The sequence below is a fragment of the Scyliorhinus torazame genome, chromosome 9, assembly GCF_047496885.1.
Source record: "Scyliorhinus torazame isolate Kashiwa2021f chromosome 9, sScyTor2.1, whole genome shotgun sequence".
NCBI lineage: Eukaryota > Metazoa > Chordata > Chondrichthyes > Carcharhiniformes > Scyliorhinidae > Scyliorhinus > Scyliorhinus torazame.
The window spans coordinates 205,904,485-205,930,835 of record NC_092715.1 but is presented as its reverse complement, the minus strand read 5'-3'; the positions used below and the strand labels follow the sequence as shown (position 1 = coordinate 205,930,835).

Genomic DNA, 26,351 nt, shown 5'->3' with positions numbered 1-26,351 from the left:
TGTCAGGACCGGCACCATGGTCGTGCCTCTGCATGTCTTACCTCCTCTCTCCCCCTCACCTTCCTCGACGCCTGTTTCTCGATTTTTAAAAGCACAAGTGAACCTCGCTGTCGGGAATTCCCCCCGGTGGAGGGGAAGCATCGCGGAGGCCCCGGAGAATACCAGGTCAGTCCCACTAATGATCTACAAATGTTGTTTACTGTACGTGAAGAGTGGAACGCACTGACGCCGCTGTTTAGACACCGGTGAATTGTGATTTGGCGTGAACCCAGCACCCGCCACAATATTGGCATCAAAACCAATTCTCCGCCCATCGCCTTTCCCAATTTCGGCATTACCAACAGAGAATCCCACCTCGTTTCTCATCCCACTCCAAAAGCTCTCTCATTTCGCCAAGCAGCACTCATCGTGCAGCCATACGGTGATACAAGATAATTTGTCGAAGTGAATAGGGAATTGGCTGAAGGCTAGATCTCAATGGCAACTTGTTGAAGGAGTTACGTTGGGATGGAGTGAAGCACTGAGCCGAGTTGTCAAGGTTCAATGTTGGGACCACTTCTGTTTCTAACCGACATTATGGAATTGGATTCAGAAACTCGATGCCACATAGTGACATTTGGAAATTATAGCAATCTTGGAGGAACACAATAACAGCTCAACATCTCATCCAAAACATGACTCCTCTGACAATGTAACAGCGCTGCACTGGACTGCCAGCCGAGAACCCATCGAGTAATTATGGTGCAGAACAAGGCCATTCAGCCCATCATGTCAGCACTGACCAAAATAGAGACAAAAGAAACTTGCTGTTCATTTTAATCCCATTTTTGCAGCACTCGCTCCAAGATTATGTGCTCGAGTCTCTGGTGCGGGATTTATAGCCACAATCTCCAAAATCAGATCCATGAATTCTACTACTGGGCAAAGTTAATACCTTAGAAGGTAAACCCAGAATATTACTTCAAGGAGTGAGAGGAGAGCAAAGAGATGTAGATACATAGTAAAATCTAAATTGAATAACCACAAAAAGATCACCCTGAGATACACTCCTGGGTAAAGTTGTTTAAGAATCAATTAAACGCTGAAATGGGATTCAGGGTGGATGAAGATCGCCTTCCTCACCTGCAAATTTCTCTGATCTTGGGAGATATGTTCAAATTACACAGTTTTTAAAAATGTTCCTTCCAGGGGATTGTGTTTAAGAAGGGATTGCCAAGAAGCAAAATTGAAATTGTAATATCAGCAGAATACCAACAAATTGGTGAGAAATGAACATTCTCTAACGGCATTATAATGCACATCATTTATTGTTTATCAATTTTAACACCAACATTAAAATGGGTTATTTAATTGCACTCAAAAGACTGAATGATGTTTAAAGAACAGAGTCAATCCGAATCACAGAAATCCTCGTTTGATGGAATCCTTCAATCAGAAATCCAACATGCTCCTTTGTGTTGGATCTGGATATTCTCCCCGGTTTCCCTGGAATAAGAGCAGAACATCAGTACGATCCCAGTGTGAAATGAAGACAGTTATTTCCAATACACAATGTTGGAGAATCCCCCTGTAGTTCAGGCTGGCTGCTCGGTTATGGAGCACTCCTACAGCCCTCGCTTATTTTACTGGCCCTGTTAGCCTCCAAAAGAAATGGGGGTTATTTTAACCTTCATTACTGGTTAAATAAATTGTAGGAAAGAGGATGCTTACTTTGCATCTCGCTCAATTTCCTTTTCAGTGTGTTTCATTGGAGAGATGTACAATGGAGCCCTGATTTGCTAGCTCCCATTTTTCATGCCACCCCATGTTGATAGTGTGAGGTGGCGTACGGTGTGAGGAGGCTTGTGTGAAGCAGAAACATTTACATGGACCTGTTGGCTTGAATGGCCTGTTCCTGTCCTGTAGATAATGTGTAAAACTGTGTATACAACCAGTTGTCAACAATCACTGAAGGAGCAGGTCCACCACCACAACCTTCTCGGGGCAATATGGAATGGGCAATAAAGGTAGTCTTGTCTATACCCCAAGAACAGGTCTGGGGGGCAGTACATAATTTAGATGTCAGTTTTCTGACATTACAATAGGGACTGCACGTCTAAAGTAACCCGTCGATTATGAAAGATCTTCGGAAATTATATTGAAGTGAGAGGTGCTATATAAATGCAAATTCTTAACTTTCCTCAACAAAGTAGTACTTTACATTAGCTTCTCACTCACATCCCCACTAACCAATGACCACCCAGCCCCCATGCTGCCCCCATGTTAGATTGAAATGATACCCTCTCCTCTGTACTTTCAACACAGCTTCCTAAATAGGAAGAGTCTTGACTCTTCTGCCCCTGTAAAATACCACACGACTCGGAAACCTGGCATCAGGTGGAATGTGAAGTTCTGAATTCCCAGTGGTGGATTGGGATGCAGACATTTGATCGCGGTGTGACTGCGTTATGTTAAGCCTCACACAGACCTGTGGCGTGTTCATACTCCAAATACATTTGCATGCATGAATACTCATTAATGTGAAACAGTTTTCAATGAAGCCGACACTCAGGATGAAGTCAGCGGCGGCACATGAGAATCTCGTGCCATCAATTTGGCAATCACTTAAAGGTAGCCTGTATTAGTCAGCTTTGTGCAGTTGTGACCAAGGTAAGTGGCTGTCCATGTTGAACCCGACAGCACAAGCTCCAGGGAGCAGGAGAATGGCAGCTTGTGTGGAGGCTCAGGACCAGCAAGGGTGAGTCAGTGCTGAGGTGGTGGGGAGGGGGGGAGGGGGGGTCCATCTGAGGGTGTTGGCTGGCAGAGTCTTTACCGGGCTTTGAGTTCACCTCCAAAATATCAATTCTCCACACTGAGAATGAACTCGGACAAGCATCACCAATGGGAAAAAAATATAAAAGAAACTATTGGGATTGATGGCCTACATCCTAGGGTCCGAAAGGAAGCGGTAGCAGAGATAATGGATACATTGGTTATAATGTTCCAAAATTCCCTTGTTGCTAGAAAGATTCTATTAGATTGGAAAAATGCCTCATTCAAAAAGGGAGGGAGGCAGAAAGTGGGAACCTATAGATCAGTTAGTTTAATGTCTGTCAGTGGGAAATTATTACTATCCATTATTAAGAACATTCAGAAAGTCAAAACGCAATCCATCAAAGTCAGCATGCTTTTATGAAGGGAAAATCATGTTTGATTAATTTTCTAGAGTTCTTCAAAGATATAACAAGCCAAGTGGATAATGGGGATCCAGTAGATGTAGTGTATCTGGGTCTTCAGAAGACATCTGATAAGATGCCACACAAAAGGTTTACATACAAGGTAAAATCACATGGAATCAGGGGTAATTTCTTAGCTTGGATGGAAGACTGGCTAACCGACAGAGGCAGAGAGTCGGGATAAATGGTTCTTTTTCTGATTAGCAAGATATAACTAGAGGAGTGCCATAAGATTTGGTCCTTGGGCCCTAACTATTTCCAATATATATTAAGGACTGGATGTAGGGATAGAAGGTACTGTAGCCAAATTTGCAGATGACACTAAAATAGGTGGGATAGCAGGTTGCAATGAGGAAATAAGAAATTTACAAATGGATACAGATCGGTTCGGCGAGTGGGCCAAAAGTTGGCAGATGCCGTTTAATGTGGTAAGTGTGAGGTTATCCATATTGGTCAGAAAAAATGGAAAGGCAACTTATCGAAATGGAGAGAAACCTCAGAGTACTCTGGTGTAGAGAAATCTGGGTGTCCTCGTGCATGAATTGCAGAAAACTGGCTGCAGGTGCAGCAGATAATGAGAAAGGCAAATGGAATTCTGGCCTTTATAGTTGAAGGGATGGAGTACAAATGTAAGGAAGTATTGCTGCAACTGTACAAAGTATTGGTGAGACTGCACCTAGAGTACTGTGTACAGTTTTGGTCTCTTATTTGAGGAGGGATGGAGTTGCATTAGAGGCAGTTCAGAGGAGGTTCACTCGATTGATTCCAGAGATGAGGGGTCTGTCTTATGAAGAGAGATTGAGCAATTTCGGCCGATACTGTCTGGAGTTTAGAACAATGAGAGGAGATCTAATTGAGGTATATGGATGATAAAAGGTATTGATAAAGTAGAAGTAGAGCGGGCATTGCCTCTTGTGGGATATTCTAGATTAAGAGGTTATAGATTTTGATAAGGATACAAAAGAATCAGCAACATGTGAAGAACAGTCACAAAAATCATTAATTTGCTAAAAGCATTTACAAGACACAAAAAAATAACAACACCACCAGCTCTCAAGCCAGCACACCACCCACCACCATCAGCATCCCCACCCGCCCCAATGGTAGCCCCATGTCGGTGGAAAGGCGCCAAAATGAACAGCACAAACCACTCGAAGAGGAGACACCGATGCCCAGCCCTAACGGCAGCCCCACATTGGTGAAAAGACACTCAAATAAGCAGCGCAGACCACCAGCAAAGGGCACATCAATACGGCGCATGACGGTGGCGGACGAGAGAGGGAGACAACACCCTGTACAAAAAAACCCCAAGTCAAACTATCACAATAAACTCAACAAATAACTAAGTACAGGCAAGGCCGCCAGCACTAAAGCCATTGCACGCTCCCCACCCCCATCCCCGCCACCAGCAAAGTCCACATCGTTGATGAAGCACTCCTAAGCACCTCAGTCCACCTGAAAATGACAGGCAGCGCATGGTTGAGGAGAGCGAGAGAGGACACCCCTCCCCCTCACTCGCATCGGGAAGGACCCCTCAACCCCTAGTGCACAGAAGCAGGAGGGCCGCAACTGGCGAGCATCTAGCCGCTGAGCCAAAATAACAATACACAACAAAAATACAAGACTAACCATATAATCCCCGAACAATGAGACAAAACCGAGATCAGTACAAGCAGCACACATAGTCAATTGGGCCAACACCCTGCTGCTCTCACAGTTCCAGTATCCGGTCTCCGGACACCATCCGGTCCAAAACTGCAAAAGTGAGTCCGTTCTCCACCACTTTGAACCCGGTAGCAGGCCAACCAAAATCCCCCCAATCTCGACTCCCAGCAGATAAGCAGGAAGGCAGCCAGTGACAAGTATGAGTCCCAAGCGTGGCAACTGCAGGCAGACAAACAATATCCTCTCTTTCCCCTGCAAGCAATTTCTCCTCCATCCAACCAGTCATATCATCATTCACCCTTGCCGTAGTCCAAGCTTCAAAGTCCAATAAAGGCAGCCAGGATACAGAACAACACACCAGGTCCGGTAGCAGGGTTACAGCCAGAGCAGCAGGACCTCGGAGACAGATTCCCCTCCTCACCTCAGAGTGTGAGATACTCAGGTGACGAGCGTGAGGAGTTCCTTCCTAATTGGAGGAGCTCCCGCAGAATATAAACCCCGACCTGGAAGCAGTTCAGGGAAGGAAACCCTGCGGAGTGTGGAGAGGAGTAATTATTGTGACTAGTGTGGAATAAAGCGAGTTGTACTCTGTCAACCTGGCCTCTCGCCGAGTCTTTGCCTCCGTCTACAACATTGGCGATGAGGTTAAAGTGTAGCTGCTGTAAGAGGCTAGTCCTGCGACCTTGAATCATTTGTCAACAACCTCAAGAGGCCGCTCTCCAACTGGTAGGCACAGCACACATCGGTAAACTCGAGCCTTTTGACGCGACGTGGACGATTGGGCCCAGTATGTCGAAAGGCTTCAACTTTTTTTCCTCACGATGCCATCACGATGCCATCATCAATGGCATACCGACATACCGTCATCTCGCTGACCGTGTTGGCGGACCAACTTATGCACTAATCAGGAACTTGACTTAACTGCACAGGCCAGACAGGTTGCCATTTGCCACGCTGATCGACCAGGTGGGCCGTCACCGAAATCCACAGCCACCGATTATGGTCTGACGGTACTGTTTCCATACCGCACCACAGATGCCAGCGGAGTCCATAGGGGAATACTTTGTTTGTTCACGGGAACTCGCTGCCCCCTGCAGGTTCGGAGCTGCCCAGGCTAAATCGCTGCGGGACTACTTTGTTTGCGGGTTTTGGGACTGGGAAACGTAGAGGCAGCTATTAATGGAGATCCCCCTGACCCTTGAGAAGGCCGTTGCCAGAGCATTTGTTCAGGAAAACGCCGACCGCAGGCTCCAGGAACTTCAGGGTTTGGTGATCCTGAATATTCGGCATCACCGAGACCCCCGGCCACCGGCTACCAGAAAAGAGGTGACGGCGACCTCCCGGGTTGGGAGTCACCGCAGGGCCCGCAACTGCCGCCATGACTCACCCCGGAGCAACCATGGAGCTTTCCCCGACTCAGCGTTCCCAGATGACAGACGGCAGTATCGCGTGAGAAACCAAAACCAGGCACAAGGCTCCGGTCAACGGTGTGAGGGTACCGTCCCCAGGCAACAAACAAGTCGCCATTTCCCCCGCAAGAGGCCACACGCATTTCCTGGAGGACTTGGACGCTGAGGAGAGAACCCTACGCTGCGCTGTGTGACTGGCCCCAGAACGGCACCTATCCGGGTGACACTGCTGTTAACCGGACACCCCACCCTGATGGAACTGGACACGGGAGGGGCAAGTTTGGACGTCAGCCGACGCATGCTTGCCGCCATCTGAACACAGGGGCCTGCCTGGCCACGCATACCGGGGAGACCTGAGAGATCGAATTGAGGGCACCGCCTGTGTACCCGTAGCATACAGAGATCGGTCTGCGTGCCTACCATTGGAGGTAGTCCGAGGCAATGGGCACAGCGTATTGGGGTGAGATTGGCTGTGTCACCAACAGTTCGATTGGCAATACGTGTGCCAGTTGTACCCCTGTGGACTGGATGGAGTGCTGTCCACGGTTCAGTCGGTTTTCACCAAAGGCCTCGGTTCCATTAAAGGAGCTATGGCCACGATATATGTGGAGGAAAATGCCCCGCCCAGTGTTTCCACACCTGCCCTGTACCTTACACACTTCGTGCCAAGATAGACCAGGAATTGGACCATTTGGATCAGCTGGGGATTATTCGCACTGTCCACTATGCCCATTGGGCCATGCCCGCGGTCCCCATGTTGAAGCCGGACGGGTCAGTGCGGCTCTGTGGGGACTATAAATTGACCATGAACCGGATGTCCCGCATTGACCGTTACCCAGTCCCTCACGCGTACTGGCAGCTGGTGCTCGCGCCAAGTTCCAGGAATATGTGACGATCAATACCCATCGGAGATTGTTCGGAGTCTCCTTGGCTTGTGCAATATTCCAGAGGGTTATGGAGAACATCTTGTGAGGGTTCCTGAGGGTGGCCATCTACCTGGACAATGTTCTCATCACCGGGACCTCGCATCAGGAACACGTGGAGAACCGAACCGAAGTCCTCGAGCGGTTTTCTCGGACCGTGGTCCGCCTCCGGACGGAGAAGTGTGTTTTCCACATGCCGGAGGGCAAGCATCGCGGCTACCAGGCGGACAGCAGAGGTCTCCATCCAGTGGAGAACAAGGTACGGGCGATTCGCCAGGCCCAATCCCTCACGACCAAATGGAGCTCCACTCTTTCCTGGGCCTGGTGAACTATTACGGGAAGTTCATGCCCAGGATGGCCATGGTGCTCAGTCACTCCACCAACTAGCGAAGAGACAGAAGTGGGACTGGGCCCCCCACAGCAGAAGACATTTCACGAGGTGAAGCAGCGTCTCTCGTCAGAGGAATTCCTGACTGATTTCGACCCGGACAAGCCCCTGCTCCGCACATGCGATGCCTCACCGCACGCCATCGGGGCGATCCTAACACACCACATTTCTGGCGGCTCAGAGTGACCTCTCACTTTTGTGTCCTGCGTGCTGGTGGACGCCGAGCGGCACTACGCCCAGGTAGAGACGGAAGGCTTGGCAGTGGTGTTCGCGGTGTGGAAATTCCACCAGTATGTTTATGTGCGGCCGCTCACGGTTCATACCGACCACAAGCCCCTGCTGGGGTTGTTTAAAGAAGATCGGGTGATTACACCGATAGCATCGGCCCGGGTTCTACGGTGGGCCTTGCTGCTGATGGCCTACACGTACACTATGGAGCTTCGCCCGGCACAAGAATCCCGCATGCGGACGCGTTGAGCTGCCTGCCTCTACCCAGGAAGCTTCCAGCTCCCGCACCAGCTGCTGAGGTGATAGCCGTGCTCCATTTCATGACACTTTGCCAGTAATGGCAGCTCATGTCAGAGAATGGACACAGATGTTGAGGGTCCGACATATGGTTAATTGCAGGTCCCGAAATAGGGCGATGTCAGACGGGCTGAGGACCTACATGCCAAGCTACCTAGGATGAGCGTCGAAGGTGGTGTCCTCCTGTGGGGGACGCGGGTAGTCGTACCTGAACAGGGATGGGCACCCCTGCTGAAAGACCTCCATAACAGCCACCCCGGGATGACCAAGGTGAAAATGTTGGCACGCAGCTATGTTTGGTGACCTAAAATTGCACCCCATGCCAGGGATACCAGAAGGCCTCACCAGCGGCCCCGATGCACCCCTGGGAGTGGCCCGGGAAGCCTTGGTCCTGTGTAGATTTCGACTTTGCCAGCCCGTTTCAGGGGGGCACAATCTTTCTAGTACTGGATGCCAAGTCGAAGTGGCTGGAAGTACACCAGGTCCCCACTCACATAACGACTGAGGGTTATTTTTAGCATGCACGAACTGCCCGAGGTCCTGGTGTCCGACAATGGGGTGGTGTTCACGAGTCAGGAATTCGCTTCGTTCATGACTGCAAATGGCATCAGGCACATACAGAGGGCCCCATACCACCCAGCCTCCAATGCGCTAGCTGAATGAGCGGGACAAGTATTCAAGAGAGCCATGAGAAAGATGACCTCGGGGTCGTGGGAAACGTGGTTGGCGAGGTTTCTTTTCAGTTATCGTAAGACGCCTATCATCTGAGAGTACCTTTAAGAAATGGGTGTTTATCAAATAGCTGCAGTGATGTCAGTGTGTGGGTGGAACTGAGCTGTGACTCTGCTTTTACTTTCGCTTTGAGCAAAAAAGCTGGTGTGTGTCTGTGTGTTTTAGTTTTGTTTTCAGGGTGAAGAGCTGCAGCGAAAGCAAGCAGATGTGCATGGATATCTCTACAAGCTAAAGAGTGTTCATTTGGGTTATTTCAAAGTAATACCTGTTTCTGTAGATAATTTAAACCTGCTGTCTTTCTATAAAAAGGGTCTTTTGGACTAATGGATGTTGTTAGGAAAGTTATGAAGGGTTTACTTATAGAATATTGTATCTGTGGGGATTATTGGTGTTGATAGTTGTTAAGATGTTTACTGTATCAAACCGGCAGAGGTCGGGGTACTTCGAGCTTCAGCGGGGAATGAGGCAGGGGTGTCCCCTCTCCCCGTCACTATTTGCCCTAGCTGTAGAACCGCTAGCTATGGCGCTGAGAGCCTCGAGGAACTGGCGGGGAGTGGTTCGAGGGTGGGGGGGGGGGGGTGGAACATCGGGTCTCGCGATATGCGGATGATTTGCTCCTGTACATTTCGGACACTGTGGAGGGGATGGGGGAGGTTCTGCGGATCCTGAGGGATTTTGGTAGTTTTTCAGGGTACAAACTGAACATGGGAAAGAGCGAGTTCTTTGTGATCCAGGCCAAGGGGCAGGAGGAGAGACTGAAAGACCTGCCGCTCAGGCTGGTAGAGAAAAGTTTTCGTTACCTGGGTATACAGGTGGCCAGAAATGGGATGCCCTGCACAGGCTTAACCTGACCCGGTTGGTGGAGCAAATGGAAGGGGACTTTAAAAGGTGGGTCATGCTCCCGCTGTCACTGGCAGGGAGGGTGCAGACCGTGAAAATGACTGTCCTCCCCAGATTTCTGTTTGTCTTTCAGTGCCTCCCCATCTTCATCCCTAAGGTCTTTTTTAAGTGGGTGAGCAGGATCATTTCGGGCTTTGTGTGGGCGAATAAGACCCCCCGAGTAAGGAGATCGCTGTTGTAGCGCAGTCGTGGGGGGTTGGTGCTGGGCGGTCAATATAGCTATGATTAGGAAGTGGGCGGTAGCGGCAGGGGGAGGAGGGGTGCAGCGTGGGAGCAGCTGGAGGCGGCGTCATGTAAAGGGACTAGTCTGAGAGCTTTGATAATGGCTCCTTTGTCGTTCTCGCCGGTCCGTTAATCCACAAGTCCGGTGGTGGTGGCGATACTGCGGATCTGGGGACAGTGGAGGAGGTACAAGAAGGTGGAGGGAGCGTCGGTCTGGACCCCAATGTGTAACAACCACAGGTTTGTCCCGGGTAGGATGGATGGTGGGTTCCAGAGCTGGCAGAGGGCAGGCATCAGAAGGATGGGAGATCTGTTCATAGACGGAAGCTTTCCCAGTTAGAAGGCGCTAAAGGAAACGCCTTTAAATATCTGAAAGTACGAGCCTTCCGGAAAAAACAGGTAGTGGCCTTTCCGACGCTGCCGCCACTGAGGATACAGGACAGGGTGGTCTCGGGTACCTGGGTGGGGGAGGGGAAGGTGTCGGATATCTACCAGGAACTACAGGAGGTGGAGGAAACCCCGGTGGAGGAGCTCAAGGGCAAGTGGGAGGAGGAGCTAGGTGAGGAGTTGGAAGCGAGTCTGTGGGCAGAGGTTCTGGGCAGGGTTAATTCCTCCTCCTCATGTGCCAGGCTCAGTCTAATTCAATTTAAGGCGGTCCACCGGGCACACATGACGGCAGCGAGAATGAGCAAGGTTTTTGGGGTAGAAGACAGTTGTCTGAGGTGCAAGGGCAGCCCTGCAAACCATGTCCACATGTTTTGGGCATGCCCGGAGCTTAGAGAGTTCTGGCAAGGGTTTGCGAGGGCAATGTCCAAGGTGCTTAACACACAAGTGGTGTCGAGTCCAGAGATAGCGATCTTTGGAGTGTCAGAAGACCCGGGAGTTCAGGGGGTGAAAGAGGCCGACGTTTTGGCCTTTGCCTCCCTGGTAGCCCGGAGACGGATTTTATTAATGTGGAGGGACTCGAAGCCCCCGAGTGTAGAGACTTCGGTTACCAACATGGCTGGGTTTCTCAGTCTCGAGAAAATAAAGTTTGCCTTAAGAGGGTCTACGCTAGGGTTCTCTCGGAGGTGGCAGCCGTTCGTCGACTTTCTCGGGGAAAATTAAAATGTCAGCAGCAGCAGCAATCCGTAGGGGGTGGGGGTCGGGGGTTGAGTGCTTCATTGGGATGGTGTGGGAAGACTGAGTCACGTGGGGTAATGTCTATTTAATTGTTATTGTATATTCTCTTTTTGCACTGTAGCCATCTGGTCACTTTCAGTATACAAAATGGACACTCGCAGAGCCTATAGGGAAATATGGACAATACTAAGCAACAAGCAGGCACAGAGCCTGAATGTATATTTGGAAAGCAGTTTGCAGGCAGAATCGAAACTCTGGCTCGATTTACATATTGATGGCCCATCTCCGAGGAACAAAGGACTAACACTCAGGTAGCCGATAATGTCTCAGACATCCCGGCGCCACTACCCCAACCAAAAGACACAAACAAAGCAAGGCCAACGGCCACCTAGGACACGCCCAGCCATCAAGGCACCCGCCCCTTTATTGGTTTAGATCGATGACAATGATCAAGAAGCTGCCCAGTTAATTGGGACCAAGTTTAAGGCCCACCTAAAAGTGCTCGAAGTCCCTCCAAGTATAAGAAGGAACCGCCGCCAAAGATTCAGCCTCTTGGATTTGGCTCTCAAGCGGACAGACCCATCCACCACATCACCAGAAGCAAGTAAGTTCAAGGTCAACGCTCGCTATCAGACGGACAACCTTAGCTGTTCTCCTGTTACCTCTTCGAACCCAACAGCTTCAGGTCCGAACAACGGCCTCTGACCTAAGTGGGCACCCGAAATTAAGTTAGTGATAGAGATAGTTTAGTTTGTAGTATTATTGTGCATGAGTAGATCTTACTGTATGTAAAGAAAGTTGTATTGACTTTGAACTAACTAACTGGTGCATTGGCTCTTTGATCGGTATTCAGGTTGCACCTTGTGGTGGTATCGAGCGATACCTGGCGACTCTGCAAGTATACACAAAATTAGGATTAAGAAAGACGACCTTATTGACCGCCATATTTATAGCAAGTAAACAGGGCAATAGCACTATGTTAATGTTCACTCTAGTTTGTTTTGTTACTATTGTTACTACTGTTTTGTTCTGAAAAATTCTGCAAAACCTTAATAAAAATACTTTTTAAAAAAAATGTTTACTGTGTGTTTATAAAGTGTCAACTCGATTCATAAATAAACATTGTTTTGTTTTAAACGTACTTTAGATCTCTGTTGCATCACACCTGTAGAGTGGGCCCTTGTGCTCCCCATAACCAAAATCTATTAAAAGTTGTGGGTCAGGTGAACTCCATGCTACACTTTGGTGTTCTCTAAACCCTGTCCCATAATATGCCCCATGCCACAACCGGCATCGCACCGGCGGAGTTACGCATCGGGCGCTGAGTCTCGATGCATTTCAGCCTTGTCTTCCTCGGCGTCGGGGCAAGTGTCCGTTAGCGGCAGAACCGCTCAGAGACGGACTCTCACCGCCGCCCACGGGCGCGCACCTTCTCAACGGGTGACGCGGTTTATGTGAGGAGGTTCAGGGCTGGAGCTACGTGGATCGCTGGGACAGTCCTCCACACAACGGGGCCAGTCTCCTACCCGGTCCAGGTGCAGGGGGCAGAGAGATGCCGTCACCTGGACCACTTACGACGATGTGACCAGGAACCACCGGCATGTGGCCTGGAGGCCCCCGCAGGACCCTGTCACCGTCCCCCATACAGCCAAGGAGAAGCCCCGGGACCAGAGGGGAACTTAGACCCCACCTGCCCGTTCTGCCTCCTGTCGAGACGTCGGGGGACCTGTGGCATCCCGTGGAGCTGGACATCGACAGCGTAGATAGCGAGCCGGATTCCGACAAGGACATTGGACCTCCCGGCGACGACACACGGGCACCACTTGTACCAGCAGCCTTACCGGCTGGGCCATGCCAGCTGCGACGTTCTTCGAGGAAGCAGCGGTGCCCGGTACATTACACACCTCTAGGACCGGCTGTAATGCTCCTGGAACTCCACCTGCAATCCAAGCGCCATTCGGCCCATCGTGTTTGCACTGGCCCTTGGAAAGAGCACCCTACTTAAGCCCATGCCTCCAGCCTATCCCAGTAACCCCACCTAACCTTTTTTGGACACTAAGGGCAATTTAGCATGCCCAATCCACCTAACTTGCATATCTTTGTTCTGTGGGAGGAAACCGGAGAATCCGGAGGAAACCCACGCACACACGGGGAGAACGTGCTGACCCCGCACAGCCAGTGATCCAAGCCGGGAATTGAACCTGGGACCCTGGAGCTGTGAAGCAACAGCTCTAACCACTGTGCTACCGTGCCACCCATTCTGTGCGGAGTCTGCACGTTCTCCCTGTGTCTGCGTGGGTTTCCTCCGGGTGCTCCGGTTTCCTCCCACAAGTCCCAAAAGACATGCTGTAAGGTGAATTGGACATTCTGAATTCTCCCTCAGTGTACCCGAACAGGCGCCGGAATGTGGCAACAAGGAGCTTTTCACAGTAACTTCATTGCAGTGTTAATGTAAGCCTACTTGTGAGAATAAAGATTATTTTTAAAAAAGAGTGGATAGTGGAGAATAAAGTGAGTTGAACCCTGTCACCTGACCTCTCATGGAGTCTTTGCCTGTCTACAACAGCTGGGACATAAATTTGAGAAGGAGGTAGTCATATTTTTAAGTAGTAATGGATTGAAGGGTTATGGAGAATGAGTAGGAAAGTGGAGTGGAAGCCAAGAGAAGATCAGCCATGATGGTATTGAAAGGCAGAGTGGGGTCGAGAGTCTGAATTGCCCAGCCTAGCCCACCTGTGAGTTCAGACCCACAGGAGTCCAGTGTACCTAACATGACAGGTTAGACCTGACAGGGGAGGCAGATTTATTTCCCCAAAAGGCATTAGTGAATCAGATGGGTTTTTCCAGTAACAGTGGCCCCATGAACACCACTAGATTTTTAATTCCAGATTGTTTGAAGTCAATTTCAATCTGCTGTGGTGGGATTTGAATCCGGGCCTCCAGAACATTACTCCGGATCTTTGGATTACTGGTCTGGTTACAATACCACTCTGCCACTAACCCTCCCAGAGTCCCCAAGTATAATACATCCGGAGTAATGGCAATGTTACGATTCCTGAAGAGACAAATAACTTTTAAAATTATATTTGAATTTCTAGTAACTGACTGGAATGGATCACACAACAAGATTACAAAGAGAAAAGCAACTTTGACTAAAGACTATTTTTTAGGCGTATGTACTCTAAATGACAGAAATGTTTCCTCCTGTGACTTTACGCAACCAACAATCCCACTCCATGGTTCAACTTTACTCTGTCCTTTAAGTGAACACTTCATCCTCTCAGAACCTGTTCAAAGCTATTCTCCATTCCCAATGGCTTCCTTTTTTATTCCTTTCCCAGCAGGGTAATGTCTAATCCCAGATCTGACTTTTGCTGGAAGGGTTCTACTGGACATTCCTCATCTCTAACCAATGTTAGCTGAATCTTCCAACCTCCTTCAAATCCTCATTAACTCAATCTCTTCAATCTGAGCATGAGCTCCCACCAGCATTCTTTGTGATGAAAATTAAGGTCAGCATTTTATCTGCTTCATGTGTTGGACAGGCTGCCTGCATTTTCCTGCTCTCCCACTCACATTCTTGCAGACTGATTTCTGTCTGTGAGGGTCAGTGATATGATAGGGAACCCTCTAACCTGATATTACAATGGGTTGTTATGGATTCTCAAACCCCATCTCCATGACAATGTGAATCACATGGCCCTTGTATCCAGGTAAAATGGTAATTAGCCATCCTCTAGACTCCCAACATAATTCTGCCTTGGGCAGTTTATCGCCAGTTTAAAGTATAACCATTTACAAAACCTGATATTCCTAACACCACCCTCTGAGACTTGGGGACTAATAGTCTTGCACAGTTAGCCTGCATTCTCTTGCCAATTTGCACATCTTGCACCTTCTGAGCAAGTCTCTTGATTTCAGCCTCTCTTGTTCCCAAAGCAAGCCACCCTGACAGAATTCAGAGCAGCTCACATGACCTCCTTCATTCCTTCACATTTATCTTTAATTAAAGACACAGTCCCAATATGGAACAACCTTCTAAACGTCGCATGTTAACATTCAGGAAAAAAATCCTCCAGTTTCTGGTGATATGGACAGCCCCATTTTACAAATCCTAAAATATTCAAGGGCATCAAGTTTCTATTTTTGCGAGAAGAGTATCAAGAATGTGGTTATACCCTCTCGCTGCACGCAACTTGCACTCATTGCTGTAAGTAACTCCGTCAGTCCCACAGACTGGATCATATTCTTCGGTACATATTCCAAGACCATTGAATGGTAGATAGTTTGGCTGGAATATCAAACAGAATCATTTGTGATGATTGATTATTTTGAAGCAGAATTGTTCATCAATGGACAGGAATAAAGGTTTTCCAGTGTTGATACTGAAATATAGACACTTGATAATTTCAGAGTGAAACATTGACTCTATCGCAGAATAGAGAGGGAGATACAGGCACTCTCAAATGGAAAATGAAAAACACGAATTGAGATTGAAACATGGCGGACGGGATTCTCCCTCCCCGAGCGGGTCAGAGAGTCCCCGGGGTGCTCCGTGAATGCCGCCCTGTCGCTCTCGACGACAGCTGCCGTATTCTCCAGCCCGCGAAAAAGCCCGCCGACGGGAATCGCGCAGTGCGCCTCGCAGAATGGCGAGAATCGGCGCAACGCGATGGACCCCGGGGCTGCTGCAAATCTCCGGCCTGGATTGGCCGAAGACCCGCCGACATGACCGCAGGCCACACCGGCGTAAATCTAAGTAGGTTTTAAATGGCGTCAACCAGTCGCGCTGGCTGACGCTGGCGAGCGAAGCGGTAGGGATCGGTGTGGGTAGCCGCCGGAGAGGAGACGGCATGGCCATGGCTGGAGAGGGGGTTGCGGATGCCGCTGGAGGATGCTCCCCTGGGCCGGGAGTGCGTGCCAGTGAACGGGGTTGGTTCTGGACGTGGGGGAGTGTGGTTGGGGTGGGGAGGGGATCGGAAGTGCCAGGGACGGGAGTGCCAGGGATAGGAGTGCCGGGGAACGGGGGTGCCAGGGATAGGAGTGCCGGGGAACGGGGGTGCCAGGGATGGGAGTGCCGGGGAGAGGATTGGGGGTGCGGGTGATCGGGAGTGCCGGGGACTGGGGGTGCCGGGGATGGGAGTGCCGGGAATGGGAGTGCCGGGGATGGGATCAGGGGTGCCGGGGATCGGGGGTGCCGGGGATCGGGGGTGCTGGGGTTCGGGAGTGCCGGGATGGGAGTGCCGGGGAGTGGATCGGGGGTGCCGGGGATGGGAGTGCCGGAGAGGGGATCGGGGGTGCTGGGGATCGGGGGTGCCGGGGATCGGGGGTGCCGGGGATCGGGGGTGCTAGGGATCAGGAGTGTGTGGGATCGGGGGTGCTGTGGACCCGGGGTGCCGGGCATGGGAGTGTCGGGGAGGGGATTTGGGGAGCCGGGGAAGGGATTGGGGGTGGCGGGGAGGTGAGTGTCGGGGAGCGGATCGAGGGTGACGGGGATGGGAGTGCCGGGGATCGGGGTTGTCGGGCCTCGGGGGTGCAGGTGAGGGGACCGCCGGGGAGTGGATCGAGGGTGCCGGGGATCGGGTGTCCCAGGGATGGGAGTGCCGGGGAGGGGAACAGGGGGTGCCAGGGAGGGGAGTGCCGATGATCGGGCTTGTCGCGCCTCGGGGGTGCAGGTGAGGGGACTGCCGGGGAGGGGATCGGGGATCCCAGGGGTGGGAGTGCCGGGGAGGGTATCGGGGGTGCCTGGGATCGGAGTGCCGGGAATGGGGGGCGGTTTTGCCTGGCCAGGTGCCAGCTGGCAACAGTGGCGACTTTGCAGCCCATGGCGCCTGCCTGCGAAGAGGGGTATGGGCAATGATGGCATGTCGTCTACCCCCACCACCTGCAGACCGTTATGTTTGGGGAAACCAGCGATGTTTGCCGCCGTAGCGGGGGGCCGCTCTTCCACATGTTGCCCTATGGGAACTGGAGCAGGGACATGCAAGGGAGGTGGCGGAGGCTGTCGCAGAGGAGCGTGCCTCAGAGGGGAAGGTGGCAGCTGCCCAAGCTGGAGAGCCGCCCGCCCGACAGGACGAGGAGGAAGAGGAGGAGGAGGAGGTGGTGGTGGTGCCAAGGTGACGGATGCGCCCGATGAGGCCCCGTGTGTACCGGCACCGCTCGTCGCACCAGGGCCTCACGGACTGGGCATGCAGGAGAAGACTCAGGGTGAACCGGGAAACCGTCACCCGTATCTGCCACCTGATGGCACACCTGGCACCATGTGGTACTGAGGGAGGACACCCTCTACCTGTGGACATCAAGGTGACGGTGGCCCTGAACGTCTACGCGACGGGGTAATTCCAGTCGCCGAGTGGGGACTTGTCCGGTATCTCCCAGGCATCGGTGCACCGGGGCATCCGTGCAGTGACGGACGCCCTGTATGCCATCGCGGACCGCTACATCCAGTTCCTTGTGGGCCGCGCCCACCAGGATGCCCGGGCAGCGGGCTTTGCTGTCATGGCCAGGATCCCCATGGACCAGGCGGCGATTGATGGGGTGCACATCGCCATGCGGCCATCAGCGGATAACAGGGCCGTATTCATGAACAGGAAGGGGGCCTACTCCATGAACATTCTGGTGGTGTGACTATCGCATGAAGATCCTGCACGTCTGTGCCCGGTACCCGGACAGTGTGCATGACTCGTTCATATTGGCCCAATCATTCTTCCCCGCCATGTTCTAGGGACCCCCCCCCCCCCGGCTGAGGGGCTGGTTGCTGGGCGACAAGGGTTACCCGTTGCGGTCGTGGCTGATGACGCCTATACGGAGGCCACAGACTGACGCAGAGACCCGCCCATGCAGCGAGCAGGGGTGTGGTCGAGAGATGCTTTGGGCTGCTAATAAAAATACGCTTCAGGTGCCTGGACCGCTCTGGAGGGGCCCTCCAGTACCCTTCGGATAGGTTCGTCCGCATCGTTGTGGTCTGCTGCGTCCTACACAACATAGTCCAGCAGAGGCGATGTGCTGGAGGCAGAGGAGGGGGAGAGGGAGGAGCAACACGACGAAGGGCAGGCCTCCCCAGATGAGGAGGATGGGGGCAATGTACAGGACAGATGGGCTGGACAGGGACGGGAGGCTGCCCACCGTCACCGGCTGGGCCAGTCTGCACGGGACAGGCTGATAGCCGCCCGGTTTGCTGACTAGGGGAGGGGGGGAATCACCAAGTATGGGCACGGACAGCACAGTACAGCACCAGCCCACCACCCTCACCCCGCCCACCACCAACCACCCTCACCCCGCCCATCACCCACCACTCTCACCCCGCCCACCACCGCATCACCCGCATGCACACCACCCCTCCATTGCACATCCACCTGCGGCACAACGGGCCGGGCTCACACGGTCGCCGGTGGAAGCGTGTCTATTGCAGGCCATGGAGGATGATGACAACCCGCTCTGCGATGAGCTCTGGGCTCTACATCGTTGGACAATGTCTGACTCATGGCCACAGTAACACCCTCCACCTGGGAGGTCCCTGCATGCGGTCTGGACACTGCAGCGCATGTACCCGTCGTCTGCCTGGGAGGGTGGCGAGGGCAACCCGGGGAGGGGGGGGGGACACTCACCTGAGCTCGACGTCCTATCACCCCTCACACACACTGGCACTCACCTCACACCACACCCCCGCACGCATCGGACAGAGCACACAGGCAGCTTCTGAGGGTGTGAAAGTGATTTTAATGACAAACAGTTCAACACGTGCCCTAGCCGCTATAACTAATCTGTGCCCTGCACCCCTGCCAACTTACTCAGTGTCTAATTCTTTTGGCCTTTCGGGCCCTATGTCTAGGTGGTTCCCCAGACAGTACAGGTGAACTGGAGGTTGACTGCTGTGATTCCTGCCCTGTGACTAGGGTCCCCTTTGGTGGCCGTTTCCTGGGGCGGCCCGGCCTGGATGGGCCAGTCTGCGCCTCGGGCGAGCGGGATGGCGAGCTGCCAGCCTGTCCTGCCCATTGCCCACCAGATGCACCTGGAATGGAAGGGAGGGAGACCGGGGTGTTGCGGTGTCCCGGGACCTCCGCTGCAGGGGGAGCCCGAACGGGCCCCAGAATCCACTCCTCCCTCGGGTTGCCCATTGGCCCCCGGGCCTCTCCATGGGTCGGAGATGCGAACGGATCCAGCAGCCGACGCATCCTCGGCACCTTGCGCAGCCAGTCCCGGAGGCCCGCGCTGGCATTGACAGGGTCTGCAAGTTTGCAGCCATGGAGCTCAGGGAGTTGGCCATCCCTGTCTGTGTCTGGGCGACGCCGGGCAGCACCTGGGCAATGGCGCCGATGCCCTCGGTGATGGCCTGCAGAGACTGGGCCACGGCGTTGAGTGCCGCTGCGATCTGCCGCTGGCTCTGACTCATGGCTTCCTGTGAGAGGGCAGCCATGTCCCGGGCCATGGACACCGCATGCACGGAAAGCCCCAGGCCTTGCATACTGCTCCCCATGTCTGACACTGTCACCCCCATTGCCTCCACCACGGATGCCCCCCGTGTGGTTTCGGCCTGGGTGGCACGCATGACCGATACCACTCCCTGGTCCTGCAGGCGGGTGGACTCCTCCGCCTTCGTCTGCAGCTGCTGCAAGCCGGCCGTCACCCCCTTCGATCGTCCCTGGGTCCGTGACTGCATCGGGTCTTTGGGTGGGTGTGGCAACTCCAGGAACCCGGGACCTGTCTGAGCGGCAGCTGGTTGCTGGGGCTGGGCTGCCCTCCGACCGTCCGGCCCCTCGGCTGCTCCTACCCCCACCTGCTGTACTGGGACGGCTGTGTGGTGCGCACCAGTTAGTGTACCAGAAGCCTCATCGCTAAAGTGCCCAACCGAGATGAGTGTCTCTGCGATGGTGGAGGGAGATATCGGTGGTGTCATGTCGAGGTCCTCATCGGAATCGAAGTCCAGGTCCCCTGGGGTGGTGTTTACTGTCCGTCCATCCCCTGTCTTTGAGCGTCCTGGGTGGGTGTGTCCTGTGTGTCAGTGTCCTGGGTGGGTGTGTCCTGTGTGTCAGTGTCCTGGGTGGGTGTGTCCTGTGTGTCAGTGTCCTGGGTGGGTGTGTCCTGTGTGTCAGTGTCCTGGGTGGGTGTGTCCTGTGTGTCAGTGTCCTGGGTGGGTGTGTCCTGTGTGTCAGTGTCCTGGGTGGGTGTGTCCTGTGTACCAGTGTCCTGGGTGGGTGTGTCCTGTGTGTCAGTGTCCTGGGTGGGTGTGTCCTGTGTGTCAGTGTCCTGGGTGGGTGTGCCCTGTGTGTCAGTGTCCTGGGTGGGTGTGTCCTGTGTGTCAGTGTCCTGGGTGGGTGTGCCCTGTGTGTCAGTGTCCTGGGTGGGTGTGTCCTGTGTGTCAGTGTCCTGGGTGGGTGTGTCCTGTGTGTCAGTGTCCTGGGTGGGTGTGTCCTGTGTACCAGTGTCCTGGGTGGGTGTGTCCTGTGTGTCAGTGTCCTGGGTGGGTGTGTCCTGTGTGTCAGTGTCCTGGGTGGGTGTGTCCTGTGTACCAGTGTCCTGGGTGGGTGTGTCCTGTGTGTCAGTGTCCTGGGTGGGTGTGTCCTGTGTGTCAGTGTCCTGGGTGGGTGTGTCCTGTGTGTCAGTGTCCTGGGTGGGTGTGTCCTGTGTACCAGTGTCCTGGGTGGGTGTGTCCTGTGTGTCAGTGTCCTGGGTGGGTGTGCCCTGTGTGTCAGTGTCCTGGGTGGGTGTGCCCTGTGTGTCAGTGTCCTGGGTGGGTGTCTCCTGTGTGTCAGTGTCCTGGGTGGGTGTGTCCTGTGTGTCAGTGTCCTGGGTGGGTGTGTCCTGTGTGTCAGTGTCCTGGGTGGGTGTGTCCTGTGTGTCAGTGTCCTGGGTGGGTGTGCCCTGTGTGTCAGTGTCCTGGGATGGGGGCCTTTTGGTGTGGCTGCCGTCCTCATCGCTGGATGTTGCCCTATGGCGTCGCCGCACTGGCACTAGATGGGGGCGGCTTACGCCTGATGATCCAGGTGTATCCCTGGCTCGTGGGTGCCACGGCATTGGGTGGGGGCACCGTATGCCTGATGGCCCAGTCAGTCCCTGACTCGTGGGTGCCACGGCACTGGGTGGGGGCGTTGTATGCTGGGCAGCCCGGGTCGTTCCGTGTCTTGTGGGCGCCCTGGCACCTCCTGGGGGAGATTGACATCCACAGGGACGGGTGGGTTGGCGTTTGATCCTGCAATACACAATACAGCATGCATGGTTAGATACGCAGATGGGAAGGAAGGGGGGTGGGTGGGATGGGGTGGGGGGATGGGGGGAAGGGGAGAAAGGGGGATGGGCAGTTGGGGGGATGGGGGGAAGGAGGATGGGGAAGGTGGATGGGGCAAGGGGGAAGGGGGTATGGGGGGAAGGGATATGGGGGAAGTGGGTATGGGGGTAGGAGAGTTGGGGGGAAGGGGGTCAGGCAGTGGGAGATCTCACTTGGTGCTGCGCCCCCGACCTCTGCTTCCGAAACCTTCAGGTCCTCGGGTCGGCCTGCAAGGTCCAAGGCCCTCTGTCCATGAATGGTCGCAATTCATGTTGACGCCCTCCGGTCCTCTCACACACCCGGTTGTTATGAGCACACTTCCCCTGCGGGGGAGGGAGGTGGCAGGGATAATGGGCAACAGTGTTAGGCAGACATACACATGCGGACCAGAGGTTGTGTGCATGATGACTTAGGTTCACAGCCCGTCCTGTCACTGCAGCCTGCATGGGTGGGGGCAGCCATGTCGGTTCCAGCTAGGGCTGTGCCGCACATCCTGGGGGAGGGGGGTGCAGGAATGGAGGGGGGGCGGGCACTCACTAGGGCTGTCCTGACGAGGTCATTGGCCTTCTTGGCTGCCTGTCCTGGCTGTTACGGCCACGGCGCTGACGGCCTCTGCCACCTCCCTCTACAGGCGCTGGCTGACGTTTGGTGCAAGCCTGCGTCCGTGTCCAGAGTACAGGGCCTCCCTCCTCTGCTCCACTGTGTCCAGGAGCACCTCGATGACCCGATACTGGAACCTCGGCGCTGCGTGGAGGGTGGCCATTATGCTGTCTCTGCGGCAGTGGTGTCTTTTCTGGAGCGATGGTGTGCGCGTCTGTGACCCTGTTCCTGGCTCATGCCATCGCGATTGGCGTCACGCCGGTGCTAGCCCCTTCCGGGGTGGAGGATTCCACAACTTCCGGACAGCCGGATGACGGAGTGGTTTGCGCCGTTGTTGACGCCGGCATCGGGTCATCACGCCGATTTCGGAGAATCTCGCGCAAAATAGAGAGTGGAGCACAGGAAATCTGGAATGGAGAGTGAAACACAGACACTCGGGAATGGAGAGTGAAACACAGACACTCGGGAATGGAGGGAGAAACACAGACACTCGGGAGCGGAGAGTGAAACACAGACACTCGGGAATGGAGAGTGAGTCACAGACACTCGGGAATGGAGGGAGAAACACAGACACTCGGGAATGGAGAGTGAAACACAGACACTCGGGAATGGAGAGTGAAACACAGACACTCGGGAATGGAGAGTGAAACACAGACACTTGGGAATGGAGAGAGCAACACAGAAACTCGGGAATGGAGAGTGAAACACAGACACTCGGGAATGGAGAGTGAAACACAGACACTCGGGAATGGAGAGTGAAACACAGACACTTGGGAATGGAGAGAGCAACACAGAAACTCGGGAACGGAGAGTGAAACACAGACAATCGGGAATGGAGAGAGAACACAGACACCCGGGAATGGAGAGTGAAACACAGACACTCGGGAATGGAGAGTGAAACACAGACACTCGGAAATGGAGAGAGAAACACAGACACCCGGGAATGGAGAGTGAAACCCAGACACTCGGGAATGGAGAGAGAAACACAGACACTCGGGAACGGAGAGTGAAACACAGACACTTGGGAATGGAGAGGGAAACACAGACACTCGGGAACGGAGAGTGAAACACAGACACTCGGGAATGGAGACAGAAACACAGATTTGGGAATGGAGAGTGAAACACAGACACTCTGGAATGGAGAGTGAAACACAGACACTCGGGAATGGAGAGAGAAACGCAGACACTTTGAAATAGAGAGAGAACCACAGACACTCTGATTTGGAGAGAGAACCACAGACACTCGGAAATGGAGAGAGAAACACAGACACTCGGAAATGGAATGAGAAACACAGACACTCGGGAATGGAGAGCGAAACTCAGACACTCGGGAATGGAGACAGAAAACAGACACTCGGGAATGGAGACAGAAACACAGACACTCGGGAATGGAGAGTGAAACACAGACACTCGGAAATGGAGAGAGAAACAGACACTCTAGAATGGAGAGTGAAACACAGTCACTCTGGAATGGAGAGTGAAACACAGACACTCAGAAATTGAGAGAGAAACACAGCCACTCTGGCTTGGAGAAACACAGACACTCGGAAATGGAGAGTGAAACACAGGCACTGTGAAATGGAGAGTGAAACACCGACACTGGAAAAGAGAGTGTAACACAGTCACTCTGGAATGGAGAGAGAAACACAGACACTCTGGAATGGAGAGAGAAACACAGACACTTGGGAATGGAGAGTGAAACATAGACACTCTGGAATGGAGAGAGAAAAACAGACACTCAGGAATGGAGAGAGAAACACAGACACTCGGGAATGGAGAGAGAAACACAGATACTCGGGAATGGAGAGTGAAACACTGACACTTGGAAATAGAGAGTGAAACGCAGACATTCTGGAATTGTGGGAGAAACACAGACGCTCTAGAATGGAGAGAGAAACACAGACACTCTAGAATGGAGAGAGAAACATAGACACTCGGGATTGGAGAGTGATACACAGGCACTCTGAAATGGAGAGGGAAACACAGACACTCTGGAATAGAGAGCGTAACACAGACACTCTGGAATGGAGAGAGAAACACAGACACTCGGGAATGGAGAGTGAACCACAGACACTCGGGAATGGAGAGAGAAACACAGACACTCGGGAATGGAGAGTGAACCACAGACACTCGGGAATGGAGAGAGAAACACAGACACTCGGGAATGGAGAGTGAACCACAGACACTCGGGAATGGAGAGAGAAACACAGACACTCTAGAATGGAGAGTGAAACACAGACACTCTGGAATGGAGAGAGAAACACAGACACTCTAGAATGGAGAGTGAAATACAGATACTCGGGAATGGAGAGAGAAACACAGACACTCGGGAATGGAGAGTGAAACACAGACACTCGGGAATGGAGAGTGAAACACAGACACTCGGAAATGGAGAGAGAAACACAGACACTCTAGAATGGAGAGTGAAACACAGACACTCGGGAATGGAGAGAGAAACACAGACACTCGGGAATGGACAGTGAAACACAGACACTCGGGAATGGAGAGTGAAACATAGACACTCGGAAATGGAGAGAGAAACACAGACACTCTAAAATGGAGAGTGAAACACAGACACTCGGGAATGGAGAGACAAACACAGACACTCGGGAATGGAGAGTGGAACACAGACACTCGGGAATGGAGAGAGAAACACAGGGACTCTAGAATGGAGACACAAACACAGACACTCGGGAATGGAGAGTGAAACACAGATACTCTGGAATGGAGAGTGAAACACAGACACTCAGAAATTGAGAGAGAAGCACAGCCACTCTGGCTTGGAGAAACACAGACACTCGGAAATGGAGAGTGAAACACAGGCACTGTGAAATGGAGAGTGAAACACAGACACTCGGGAATGGAGAGTGAATCACAGACAATCGGGAATGGAGAGAGAAACACAGACACTCGGGAATGGAGAGTGAACCACAGACACTCGGGAATGGAGAGAGAAACACAGACACTCTAGAATGGAGAGTGAAACACAGACACTCTGGAATGGAGGGAGGAACACAGACACTCTAGAATGGCGAGAGAAACACAGACACTCGGGAATGGAGAGTGAACCACAGACACTCGGGAATGGAGAGAGAAACACAGACACTCTAGAATGGAGAGTGAAACACAGACACTCGGGAATGGAGAGAGAAACACAGACACTCGGGAATGGACAATGAAACACAGACACTCGGGAATGGAGAGTGAAACACAGACACTCGGAAATGGAGAGAGAAACACAGACACTCTAGAATGGAGAGTGAAACACAGACACTCGGGAATGGAGAGAGAAACACAGACACTCGGGAATGGACAGTGAAACACAGACACTCGGGAATGGAGAGTGAAACACAGACACTCGGAAATGGAGAGAGAAACACAGACACTCTAAAATGGAGAGTGAAACACAGACACTCGGGAATGGAGAGACAAACACAGACACTCGGGAATGGAGAGTGGAACACAGACACTCGGGAATGGAGAGAGAAACACAGGCACTCTAGAATGGAGACACAAACACAGACACTCGGGAATGGAGAGTGAAACACAGATACTCTGGAATGGAGAGTGAAACACAGACACTCTGAAATTGAGAGAGAAGCACAGCCACTCTGGCTTGGAGAAACACAGACACTCGGAAATGGAGAGTGAAACACAGGCACTGTGAAATGGAGAGTGAAACACAGACACTCGGGAATGAAGAGTGAAACACAGACACTCGGGACTGGAGAGAGAATCACAGACACTCGGGAATGGAAAGTGAAACACAGACACTCGGGAATGGAGAGAGAAATGCAGACACTCTGAAGTAGAGAGAGAACCACAGGCACTCTGATTTGGAGAGAGAACCACAGACACTCGGGACTGGAGAGAGAAACACAGACACTCTGGAATGGAGAGTGAAATACAGACACTCGGGATTGGAGAGAGAAACACAGACACTCGGGAATGGAGAGAGAAACACAGATTTGGGAATGGAGAGTGAAACACAGACACTCTGGAATGGAGAGAGAAACGCAGACACTTTGAAATAGAGAGAGAACCACAGACACTCTGGAATGGAGAGTGAAACACAGACACTCTGGAATGGAGAGAGAAACGCAGACACTTTGAAATGGAGAGAGAAAGACAGACACTCTGGAATGGAGAGAGAAACACAGACACTCTAAAATGGAGAGTGAAACACAGACACTCGGGAATGGAGAGACAAACACAGACACTCGGGAATGTAGAGTGGAACACAGACACTCGGGAATGGAGAGTGTAACACATACACTCGGGAATGGCGAGTGAAACACAGACACTCTGGAATGGAGAGAGAAACGCAGACACTTTGAAATAGAGAGAGAACCACAGACACTCTGAAATGGAGAGAGAAACACAGAC

General features: G+C 52.7%; 1 protein-coding gene across 1 annotated transcript in view; it reads right to left on the bottom strand.

The window, feature by feature from the left end:
- Nucleotides 1-1,288: 1,288 nt before the first annotated feature.
- The window catches only part of LOC140430060 (PI-actitoxin-Avd5a-like), a 60,757-nt gene continuing 35,694 nt past the window's right edge, over nt 1,289-26,351 (bottom strand). Inside the window, exons 3-4 of the mRNA XM_072517600.1 lie at nt 15,280-15,392; nt 1,289-1,485 (exon numbers count right to left, since the gene is read on the bottom strand). Of these exons, the coding sequence (XP_072373701.1) occupies nt 1,428-1,485; nt 15,280-15,392 (171 nt within the window). The 3' untranslated portion in view covers nt 1,289-1,427. The remainder of the gene's footprint in view (nt 1,486-15,279; nt 15,393-26,351) is intronic.